Source organism: Schistocerca nitens, chromosome 4 (assembly GCF_023898315.1).
Source record: "Schistocerca nitens isolate TAMUIC-IGC-003100 chromosome 4, iqSchNite1.1, whole genome shotgun sequence".
Lineage (NCBI taxonomy): Eukaryota > Metazoa > Arthropoda > Insecta > Orthoptera > Acrididae > Schistocerca > Schistocerca nitens.
The window spans coordinates 674,759,751-674,772,493 of record NC_064617.1 but is presented as its reverse complement, the minus strand read 5'-3'; the positions used below and the strand labels follow the sequence as shown (position 1 = coordinate 674,772,493).

The 12,743-nt window shown below is 39.9% G+C and overlaps 1 protein-coding gene across 1 annotated transcript in view; it reads right to left on the bottom strand.

The window, feature by feature from the left end:
• Positions 1–12,743, bottom strand: part of LOC126251790 (nucleoprotein TPR-like) — a 419,454-nt gene that overhangs the window by 156,147 nt on the left and 250,564 nt on the right. Inside the window, exon 17 of the mRNA XM_049952417.1 lies at positions 3,858–3,926. Coding sequence (XP_049808374.1) covers positions 3,858–3,926 — 69 coding nt within the window. The remainder of the gene's footprint in view (positions 1–3,857; positions 3,927–12,743) is intronic.

Sequence of the window (12,743 nt, the reverse complement as noted above, 5' to 3'; positions counted from 1 at the left end):
AAAGCCTCTGGCTTCTTTCTTAAACATCTACTGCTAAATACAAGTAGCTTGTCCACATCCACATCAGCATACTAAATCAGATAGCCGATGTTACATATCTATTGTGTGCTATAGAAGTATTAATAATCATGCTGTTAAGTTCTCTGAATAAATTATAAAGAGTTAAACATAATATGAAATGCTAAATGTTCTTGGTACAGTGCACAACACAAACAATTTTTTCAGAGATTCGTGGTGTGAGATACAAACAGATCGCGATGCAGTTGGGAGAAATTGTATGATTATCACAACAGTGCTCTATTTCAACAAAATAAACTACATAAGTTCCTTGGAAACAAACAAATACATTATTAGACAATGCTATTGTGTCTTTCCGTGTCAAGTGGTCTAGAGGTTCCCTTGGCCAACACAGATTTTGATGAAATTTTGTATGAGCAATCACACATGTTCCCAATTAACTACTTAATTCACTACTTCTGGAGATAAAACTTCATCCTCCTACAGCTTTCCATTAGTTTACAAACTGAGGGCATAAGTTGATCATTTTTTTAAAACCCCAAAAATAGCTATTTTTGGCCAAGTACTTTTTAAGACTTCTGAAATCTCTTTTAAACCATTACCATTAAAAAGATCACATCCTAAACCACCTAAAAACTATATGTGGTTTTGCAATGCAAGCATATAAGGCCCTTTAAAAAATAAAAAAAAGTGCAAGTGCACTGATAATGAGACCATATTCCACTGGCACTGAAGTTACACCTGACATCTTACTGCATTTTACAACTATTTATTACTCTCTGGGGAAGTCAATATCAAAAGTCTTTGTGACTACAATGTGAGGTAAGGTGTGAGTAACTCGAAAAACTCCAAAAAAAGTTGTCACGACTCGCTGAGACATACGAGGGTGAGTCAAATGAAAACCTTAAATATTTTTTTAAATATTATTTATTGTGCAGAAGTGGTACAAAGCTGTATCACTCTTCAATATAATCTCCCCCCGCGCTCAATGCAAGTCCTCCAGCACTTAAAAAGTGCATAAATTCCTTTAGAAAACAATTCTTCTGGTAGTTTGCGCAACCACTCATGCACCGTGTGGCGCACCTCTTCATCAGAACAGAACTTCTTTCCTCCTATTGTGTCTCTGAGTGGTCCAAACATATGGAAATCACTTGCGGTAAGGTCTGATGAGTATGGTGGATGAGGAAGACACTCAAAATGCAGGTCTGTGATTGTTGCAACTGTTGTATGGGCAGTGTGGGGCCGTGCATTGTCATGTTGCAAAAGGACACCTGCTGACAGCAATCCACGTCACTTTGATTTGATTGCAGGCCGCAGACAATTTTTTAGGACATCTGTGTATGGTGCACTGGTGACACGTAATGCTCCAAAATGACGCCTTTTTCGTCCCACAAGAGAGTCAGCATAACCTTCCCTGCTGATGGTTCTGTTTGAAACTTCTTTGGTTTTGGTGATGAGTAATGGCGCCATTCCTTGCTCGCTCTCTTCGTAAGTGAACCCGATTCTTGCAAGGAAGCCATCACCTTCTTGTGCAAAGCACCGCAGAAGTTCTTCACAAACATCAATCAACATGTCATTCTCTTATTTCAGGAGTCAGCTGCCATGGCACCCATCTTGCAGACACTTTGTGAAACTGGAGCACATCATGCACAATGTGGTGTGCTGACCCATGACTAATCTAAACATGCTGCAATGTCATTCAGTGTCACTCAGCAGTTTTCCTTCACTATGGCTTCAACAGCTGCAATGTTCTGTGGAGTCACAACTCGTTATGCCTGACCTGGACGAGGAGCATCTTCCACTGAAGTCACACCATTTGCGAACTTCCTACTCCATTCATAGACTTGCTGCTGTGACAAACATGCATCACCATACTGAACCTTCATTCGTCAATGAATTTCAATAGGTTTCACACCTTCACTATGCAAAAACCGAATAACATAAAGCTGTTCTTCCCTGGTGCAAGTCGCAAGTGGGGCGGCCACCTTTATACTGATACTGCGACGGTATGTGTGCATCTGCACTATGCTGCCACCTACAGGTCATTCTGCACACCGTCTGTAGCATGCTTACCAACTTACAGGATAATGGCGTGAAATTTCGATTTGTTATTACAAATTTAAGGTTTACATTTGACTCACCCTTGTATTTTTTGATGTGAGTCTAATTGGGTTAGTGTAAAATTAATAATACAACCACAAAACACTGATGGACCTTGCAAAATAACCTGTGCTCCTTTGTTAGCAACTTTGACCTCCAGATCGTCTAATGCCTTATAAACAGTTAAACGCGAACGTCTATATCTTCTCCTAAAACGAGGCATCTTGTTTCCACTCTATAGTCAATGGTTACAGGAGCGTACTCTTGCAATCAGAATCTGGGTACGGTGCTGCTGCACGCGCTGCTGCACGCCGACTGAAGCCGGCTTTGACTGTAGCTACTTATATAACCCACATATACCGTATGTTCATGTTCACATTGAATAAACTTTGGTGAATTTCTTCACAGCTATCTTCCTGGCATTTTTTAGAATGGATTCATGTTTTTGATAATGATTAGTGTATCTTTTTGTTGTGTAATGCTAGTGAGGTGCTAGTTTAAATCTGGTTTAAGGTACAATGTAACACACAGTATGAGACTACTTACTAGCAGTTATTCTGATTCAGGCTCATTTCCTAGTCATTAGGACTTCTGATATTATTTTCCACACAGAATACTAAACAACTGTAGAACCTAATAAAGAACATATGATTTAATTTGAATACCAGTGGAATTTGGGCCTGTTTTCAATGCACTAGTCCTTCTTTTTTAGAGCATTATATCCTCGCTGTGGAAAAGAAATAATAGTTTTTTAGGTGTTTTAGAACATGGCCTTTCTAACAAAAATCATTTAAAAGAATTTGCAGAAAAGGCTTTTTTGTAAAAGTGGGCCAAATATAGTCTTTTTTACATTTTTAGAAAAATTTTCAGTTTTTAAACTATTTGAAAGCAATAGGATGATGAAATTTTATACACTAAGACCTCATACTGGTAAGCTATAACATGCAAAGGTTCAGATTTATTACACACTTATTTCCGGAGATATACAAAAACCAAACTTCACATTTTTTCATCGTTTTTTGATTGACTTTGCTTCACCTTGTTGTTTTTTAGGGCCTTATATGCTCGCACTGCACAATCAAATGTAGTTTTTTTATGTGGTATAGAGCTTGATCTTTCTAATGAAAACAATTTTTAAAAGTCTGCAGAAGAAACTATTTTGTAAGACTGGACCACAAATAGTAATTTTTTGCACTTTTAGAAAAATCTTCAAGTTTGCTCTCAACTTATAAACTACCAAAAAGCAGTGGCAGCATGAAATTACGTATTCTTAGACCTCATATTGGCAAGTTGTTACTTGCACAGTTTCAGGTTTTACTTGCACAGTTTCAGGTTAATTACACAGTTACTTTCAGAGATATAAAAAGCAGAACTTCACTTTTTTTTTCAAGCGTATATTTTTTTGGCTAACTGTGCTTCAAATTATTCATATGTAAATCATTCAGGAAACTTTTTTTTAAAATTATTATTCCACTTAAGAGAGCGCAGAAAGTTGTGCATAATGGCTGAGTTTCGTTTCTTTCAAGAAAATGTTGCCATAGATATTATATCTCAAAGGTGCTGAAAACTCAGGTCATGAGGGAATTTTTTCAGAAATTAGACCACTTGGCGTGGAATGGCTCTATTATTACCTGTTTCTCTCTTCCCCCTCCCCCCCCCCCCCACTAAACCTCCCCACAATCTATAAAAGAATTATTATATGTAATATACATTATTATACATAAAAATACGAACACTACCTTTGCTGAAACTTCATGTGCTGTTTCTTCAGAATCACTCCTCTTTCTTTTTGAAGGATTAGGGGCCCCCTACAACAAAAGTGTAAGATGATACACAGATGGCTTAGTTATCAATCTATATATATTTTTTTATTTTAATCAAACTGGTTATAAACTTCATCATCTAACTGTGTATTACCAAGGCAGTGCAGACCATGGGAGTAGAAGTGTTGAGTAACAGCTGCAGTATAGATTGTATAAATAGCCAGCAGGTTTTACACCACTGTCACATTGAATAAACTTTGGTGAATTTCTTCACAGCTATCTTCCTGGCATTTTTTAGAATGGATTCATGTTATTGATAATGATTAGTGTATCTTTTTGTAGGGAACAAGAAGAGTACAGGAAAATGAAAAAAAAAAGTACCTCAAATAGTTGTGGTACTTACATCCACTTTAGATGGCAAAAATTAAAGTTATGAGAACCATAATAAAGAAATGAAAATATGCTGGATTAACTGCACTTAAATGATGAAGTTCTTAATTTGGTGCATTTTTTTGATGTGACAGCTTTACTTCTCTTCTAGAATTCACTTCACGCAAATAAAGTTAGTTATTTGCATGTTTTGAGGATCATATTTGTGATTCTCACCGTGATACAGAACAAAAATGTACATTGTTGATCATTTATATGACTGCCTTAAGCTACAATTGAAGTTACTTTTATTATCAATTAAATTAAATACGCCGCTGAGAAAGAGGACAAAGACCTTATGGCTAAATATCTCATTCCTTTCTCTGACACACAAAGTGTTTTCATGATTCTCTGCAGGTCAGGAGATTTAACTACCCTCCTCCCAACTATGATAGACTTATTTTCTGCAAAAAGTGCTGCTCAGCTCCAATGTAGGGCGTTCTGGGTAGAGTGTTGGACAGGTTTTGCACCTGAGTGTTCCTTGTATGGACTTGTGACAATTGAGTTAGGTTGTGAGCTTGGTGTAAGGATAGATTAGGATATTTTATAGATTGGTTGGGCAGCATAATACCACTTCAGGAGAGGTGGGAAGGATGTGCCTCACTTCTGGGCACAATGATAAGTAATCAAAGTTATGGTGAGGTGGGTGGAGTTGGGAGGAAACAAACTGGAGAGGCAATGTTCAGTTCTGGATTTTGGCTGGTTTCTGTAGGAAGTGAGAGACAAGTGTTTCCACTGTAGGGATTTGGAGAAGTAAAATAGGTCTTTGACAAATCCAGCATAACTGAATTTGAGTGTGGGGCTGAAGGCAAGATCTTTTTTTATACAACTGAAACTTCTATAGGATTAAGTTGTTTGCTAGACAGGTTCACGGCAAAGTTTTGGATTTGTTTGGGATCTGGGTTTTATGGTACACTGGGAGGGAGTTTTGGGGGTTGCGCCAGTTGGGAAAGGTAGCAAAACAGTGTCTGGGTGCTGTGAGGAGTTAACAGTGGGTTTCACTGGAGGTTACAATATATATTGTTAGGTATTCTCAAATGACAGTTTTAAAATAAAAGCACTTGTTTCTGAAAAACTAGTGAAACCGCTGAAAACAAATATGTTTCAATGCATTTACACAATACCTATTATTTTTTTACATTAGCTATGCTGTTGAATTAGCCCTTTTTATAGTTTATGTTTTTACGAATTCCTTGTGAAGTGAAAGATCCTGATGATTGGAAAGTAGCGTAGGTCACTTCCACAATATAAGAAACTGAAAAGAACATGTGTGCATTTTAATATGTCAATCGGCATACAGTTTGTCTCGTCTTCATGATCATGAATATATTCTACACTTCGGTGTAAAGAATATCTGTAAACAATGAAAATTCCTCTCAAGAGTGCAGCACATATTTAGAAAGCAAAACAGATACGAGTTCTTCAGAACTCTATGAGTGAGGTACTGTGGCGTTTTAGGCACTGAAGTTGTATCTGGAAGGAACAAGGTTCAAATTGCTGTCAAGTTATTCTGATTTAGATCTTCTGTGATTTCTGTGTATCACTTCACAAAAATTCCAAAAGTGTTTCTTCTGCATCAATATCCAATCCAAACTCTCTCTTATAATATAAATATTAATAGGAAACTAATCTTGACTTTTATTTCTTCCTTTCTGTTTTCTTTAGAACTTTTTTGGCAGAAACTAGTTTCCTAGCATGTAAATAGATGCATTCCATATCTATAAAATAACAGCATTGATGCAACCATTGCCATGTGAAGTACCAAATGTTTCTTCTTATCACTTTATAACCGTTACAACAATTAAGAAAAACTAAGAGGAATACAAGCAATGATATACATGAAGTCACAGCTATCTACAGTAAGAGCTGTGCAGTAGGTAAATACATAAAAGAAATAGTTTAAGATTGTACTTTGTCTTTCAAACTTAGATTTTCTTCAAATGCACAGACACATCCTCCATCCCTCCCTCCCTCCCTAACTCCTTCTCTCCCTCCCTTGATCCCTGCTCTCTCCCCAACTCACACCCCTCCATCACTTCCTCACTCCTGCTACCCCCCCCCCCCTGTTGCTTGCTTGCTTGCCCCTCCATCCTTCTCTCCCTCCCTCAATTTGTCTTCCCTCCCTTGATCATCCCTTCACTACCTCCCTAGAGCCCCACTTACCTCCCTTCCCCAATCCCTCCCTCCCTGGAACCCCCTTCCTACCCTTTAACGAAAGCTCCCTCATTCCCTTGACCCCATCTTCTTCCCTCGAACACCCCTCCCTACCTCGAACACCACTTCTTCGCTCAATCTCACTCCCTCCACCACTTCCTCCCTCCGACACTCTCAGCATCCCTCACTCCGATCAGTCCCTTGTTCCCTCCCTACTTCCATCCCTCTGTTATATCCACGAGTAAAGCCAAGTCTGAATTATCTGAATTACACTGTTAATAACAAAATGGGGAACTGTTAATGCATTGTTAATAACATAATTGAGAACTGTAATAACAAAACAGGCAACAGTAACGTATTTAGGTGTGGCGAGATAAGTCACAGACCCACATGCGGGCGGGCTGGTTGGCCAACACTGGGATGATGAGCGGGTGCGTTTGATAACGAGCTAAAAGCTATAAGCTATAAAGCCACAAAGAGGACTCTTGTGTACTTCTGACAATGGGGGCCCTTGATAAGGACTGGAATTAAAGTTAATAGGCAAACAGCTCTTCTGGTTAGAGGGAGAGCATGCGACAAGAGAGAGGGGGCCTTCTGGTGGGGATAGCACTACATTATGAGAAGCCAATACAGGACTTAGGACGATGTGCGTGACCATAATAAGGGAGGCGCCTCTACCCTTCCACCCAGCCTCTGAAGAACCACTGAAGAAACGTGCACAATTACGGCAAATAAGGAAACAAGTAGCCCTTGACATTACCTCACAGCAATACCCCATGGAGATGAAGGGGAAAAGTACACAAAACTCGGCAGCAAGATACTCCAAGAAAAGGAAAAGATCGGTAGGAGAGCACTAAAGAGAGGTCTGATGTGAGGTGCTGCAGAGAGAGCCAGGGTTCATTGCAGAGTTAGCAACCAGAGCTCATGGTCAGATAGGCAACACTCTGAGTCAGTCATTCGTCATCTCTGCATCAGACTTGGCCACTCATTAGAAATGTCTCAGACAGAGCAGTTAGGATTTCATTCTTTGTATTTCTGAAAAAACTTCAGGTTGTTAAGCTTTCTGGAGAGTTACTTCAATTATCTCCCAGCCTTTCTATCTTCATACCAGAGACTGTAACTTCTTAGCTAGGTCAAAAGTCTCCGTCTTATTACGGCCAACCAGCTAACCTGTGGTTACGAACCATGTCACTAAACCTCAAGTAAAACCCACATTTGGGATGTGACATAAATAAATTTTGGTGCCAGTTGTGGGGTGCCACAAAGGCACTTAGGCAACTGGGAGGTAGGATCCGCTGAAGGAAGCCAGAAGATATTGCTACAGTGACTGAAGGAACCTGCAGAAAGTTGTGGTGACACACAACTTTCAGAGCAAGTAGGTGTTCATCTTCAAGAACAGTAGAGTTCAAGAAGTCTAAGCGGGTGCAGGGCAGCACAGGGATATGACAGAACGGTGCAGAGCAGCATGGCACAGGGGTGCCTCAGTAGCCAGAGAGGTTTGCACGTTCAAGATAAAGGGTCTGGGCTCCACAGCAGCAGCGGCGGCAGTCGAGGTGAGTGACATGCTCGGTGCAGCGGAGTACAGCGGCTGATGCATCACGAGTTCGCAGACGCGCAGGTGGCGAGCAAGCACCAAATGATGCACTACAAGAAGCAATACCTATCAAGCTGATTTTAATTATATTGTATCTTCAGAGTGCTAACATTGTTAAAATTGGTAAAATGCCCCAGACTAATGAAGCTCCTTCGTCATCCTGTAGTGGTAAAATGTCAGTTATGGAAGCTTTGTTTATCATTTCAAAAGTGTTAGAAGGGAACAAATAAGACCTCTCAGGGAGTTTATCGAGAATGTGGATGCAGCATTTGAATTAGTCAAGCCAGAGGAACACGAAACATTATTGAAATTTGTAAAAGCTAACTGGTGAGGCCAGGTCAAGACTGCAAGTAAGTGAAAGAACAGGTACATGGAAAGAAGTGAAGCATGTTCTAGAAGAGAATTATGCGGGTAAACACAATGTAAGCTACTATATGTGCGAAATATTTCAGGCAAGGCAAGGACAAGGTGAGCTGATCTCATTGTGGGCAAGTAGAATTTATGAAATGCAGAGAGGTATCAGGAAAGCCGTACGTTGGGTTAAAAGCCAGGAGAACGTAAAAGGTGCCATAGAATTGGTTGATTCATTAAGAAGAGTTTGTTTCATTCATGGCCACAGCAATGACAAAATTCAAACAATAGTGCGAAGTTGAGGCGATGAAAAAGGCTTGGCAGCAGCAGTGGAGTCAGCACTGCAAGAGGAAAGTGCGATATTATCAATGAAAGAGTGGGAACTGGCCTCGAAGAAAATGTTTAACCATGGAAGGGAAACAGTAAAGGGTTCAAAAGAGATTAAGGAACTAAAATGTTTTACACGCGGTCTGAGAGGTCCTACTGCAAGCGAATGTAGAAAGAACAAGCCAGAGGGTAGAATATGGCCAACGGCCAATAAAGTGGTACAGGGAAACTAAAGGGTGGCAAGGTCGCACTGTCGGGCATTTCCGCAGTAAGCAAGCCCCCCAATTAGGGTAATCAACTATGCAATGGAGAATGATGTTCTAGTGTTATACTGTATAGAATTTTAAGAAGTTCTTAAAATACACTTAGTGTGGAAGGTGCTGGAAAAGTTGGACAGAAATTTCATGTGTATGGGTCAGGACCAGACATTCCCTATGATGGAGTAAAAGGTGCAAATTTCCTAACTGAGCATAAGGTCAAGTTAGACTATGCGAGGAAGGTTGTATGACTACAAGGGCGAACATACCTCTAATAATAGAGGAAGAAATGAAAGGTTATGAATTCCAAATGGATCAAGAATCCGATGGGGAAATAGGTCCCCGAGAATAAAAGAAAATGTTTTTAAAAGTGGAAGGCAAGGTGCCAGGACAGAGTGAACGGGAAATGGTTATTTCAAGACAGGAAACTGCACAAGGAGTGCATGTATCTGAATTGCTAGTGAAGCTTCGAAAGGGTAAAAGCCTAGCGAGTGCATAGAATGTGTCAGAGAACAGAGTTCAGCTGCAGAATATCAGATTATGGCCAGAGAAACTGGAACCACTAGCAAAAACACACGAAGTAAAAAACAGCAAGGAAGCCACGAGCAAAACTGAAAGTCATGCTAGTATCTTACAGAAACAGCTAAGAGTAGAGCATTTAAATGCTGAGGAAAGGAGCACATTAGTGGAAGCATACACTGAGTATGGAGACATATTCAATTTACCAGGAGACAAACTGTCATATAGAACTGCAATCCAGCGCAAAATTCTGATAGTGTCAAAACACACCAGGAAGGTATTGAATGTGAGACGATATCAAATACATCATGAAACTCAAAAAGAAGTTCTAAAGGAGCAAACTGAACAAATGCTGAAGGATGACATAACAGACGAAAGTAAGAGTGCTTGGAAAACATCACTGCTCCTAATTCCGAAAAAGATAGACACCAGTGGGAAACAAAAGTGGAGAATCGCAGTGGACTACAGGCAGTTGAACAATATTACTGTAGGCAATGCATTTTCACTACCAAATATCTCCGACATTTTGGACCAATTAGGGCATGCAAAGTTCTTCTCAGCACTTGATCTTGCAAGTGGATACTGTCAAATATTGATGGATGAGGACAGAGAGAAAACGGCATTCAGCTCGAATTAACAGCATTATGAATACAAGAGAATACCAATGGGACTGAAGGGAGCCCCAGGATGTTTCCAGCGACTGATGGGCACAGTCGTGGTAGGTTTGCAAAGGATAAAATGTTTTGTCTACCTAGATGATTTGGTGTGCTATGGAAGAAACCTGCAGGAGCATACTGAGAAGCACCATTAAATCTTTGAAAGGTTGCGAGAGCATACCTTGAAACTGTAACCAAAAAGGTGTGGGTTTCTGAGGAAGGAGGTAATCTTCCTAGTTCATTATATTACCCACAATGGAATGTCACCAAATATGGAAAAGGTGGAGAAGGTAAAGTCCTTCCCACAGCCAGAAACAATGAAAGAGTTGAAAGGATTTCTAGGGTTGATAGGGTACTACCCACGATTTATTGCACACTTTAACAAAATTGCAAAGCCACTCCATGAGCTATTAAAGAAAGGAGTGGAGTACCAATGGGGCGAACGACAGAACAATGCATTCAAAGAGCTGATAAATCCTCCGTTACTTCAATAGCCAGATTTCACGAAACCGTTTGTTGTCATGACTGATGCTAACAATGCAGCCTTAGGTGCAGTGTTGTCACCTGGGAAGAAAGTGGGTGAAGACTTGTCCGTTGCATATGCATCAAGAGCACCGAATAAGGAGGAACTGAACTATACCACTACTGAAAAGGAATTGTTGGATATAGGATTTGCAGTGAAACAGTTCCAACCATACATATATGGCCAAAGATTTATAGCGGTAACAGACCATAAGCCATTAATGTAGATATTCAGTGTCAAGGACCGGAGTTCAAGACTCCTGAAATGGAGGCTGAACCTCAAAGAATACACTTACAATGTGGTATAAAAACCTGGTTGGTTAAACAGTAATGCAGATGCTCTGAACCGAGTAAGGCCTGAAGATAAGGAAGATCTCTGTACCAGAAGTGAGTGGGGAACATAATCCCGTAAATGTGCGACAAGCCCAAGTGTCACCAGAAACAGAAAAGGCAACATATAGCGAAGAGGAAATCAGTCTTTAGGGGAAGGAGAACATACTGAAGGAAATGGATGATAACCCCTTGGGAGGGCACCAGAGAATGCATCTGACATTAGAAAATGAATGCTTACAAAGCAGTGGCATGGGATGAAGTGTGATATTGAAGATTACATTTGGAAGTGTCCATCCTGTTAGAAGATTACATTTGGCAGTGTCCATCCCATCAGAAAAATACACACACTCAAATAAAAACATGAAAGCCTTTAGAAATTAAAAACACAGTGGAGATTGTGTCTGAGAAATATTCTATGGACACTGTAGGTCCTCTAGATGTATCAAGTATGGGTAAGAGGTACAAGTTAATATTCCAAAATGATTTAAGTGCCGCGCGGAGTTGCTGCGTAGTTTGAGGTGCCATGTCAGGGATTGTGCAGCCCCTCCCGCCAGAGGTTCGAGTCCTCCCTTGGGCATGCATGTGTGTGTTATTCTTAGCATAAGTTAGTTTAAGTAAAGTGTAAGTCTAGGGACCGATGATCTCAGCAGTTTGGTCCCTTAGGAATTCACATACATTTGAACATTTTGAACGATTTAAGTAAATTAACCCTAGCAGTTCCAATTGAAAGGCAAGATGCCAAAACAGTAGCTGAAGCATTTGTGGAACATACAAATTAAGATATGGAATTCCACCAGTCCTTTTAACCAACCAAGGATCAAATTTCTTAAGTTTTACGAATGATAGAGCACTGTAATCAGTCATCCTTTTCTGCAGGTTTTCTTTGGCAAATATAGATTTCGGCTAGTGCCTAGCCATTATCAATGCACTATTTCGGAGTATCAGTGCAAGACTCTTGAAAGAACTGTGACAGATGCCCGAACAACAGGGAACCAACATGTACTGATACTATGAAATAGTGCATTGATAATGGTTAGGCACTAGCCGAAATCTAGAATTGACAAATAAAACCTGCAAAAAAGGACGACTTATTGCTGTTCTCTATCAGTTGTAAATCATGTCACAGCCACTGAGTGCAACCACATTCCTAATGGAAGGTGACCTAATGAAGGTGACCTAATGAAATGTCTGAAGTGATATGTTTAAACAAGTATGTAAATTTTCAAGAATTAAACTTGTACAGACTACAGCTAACAACCCAGACTCTAACGGTACTTTGGAAAGAAGTCACAGAACACATGTTGAATATCTAAGACACAGTCACTGGAGATCAAAGTTCATGGGACAAGTGGGTACCGTACGCAATTTTAGTTTTTAACAGCACACCACACAGCAGTACAGGGCACACTCCATTTGAACTACTGTACAGGAGAAAAGTAAATATACCGGGAGTACTGCAACAGGAATCAACGCATGTAAGTTACGACTATGAATTGTATGTTAACAGGCTAAAAGTAAGAATTCAAGAAGCTCACAGAATAGCAACAGAGTCATTAGTGACACATTGGAAAGCTAGCAAGGAACATTATGATAGGAATGAAAATGTAAAAGAATTCAAGGTAGGGCATAAACTGTTGCTGCACAATAAATTGGCAAGCTGTAGTAGATCTAGAAAACTAGATTCACAATGATGAGGGCCATATGAAGTAGTAAAACATAG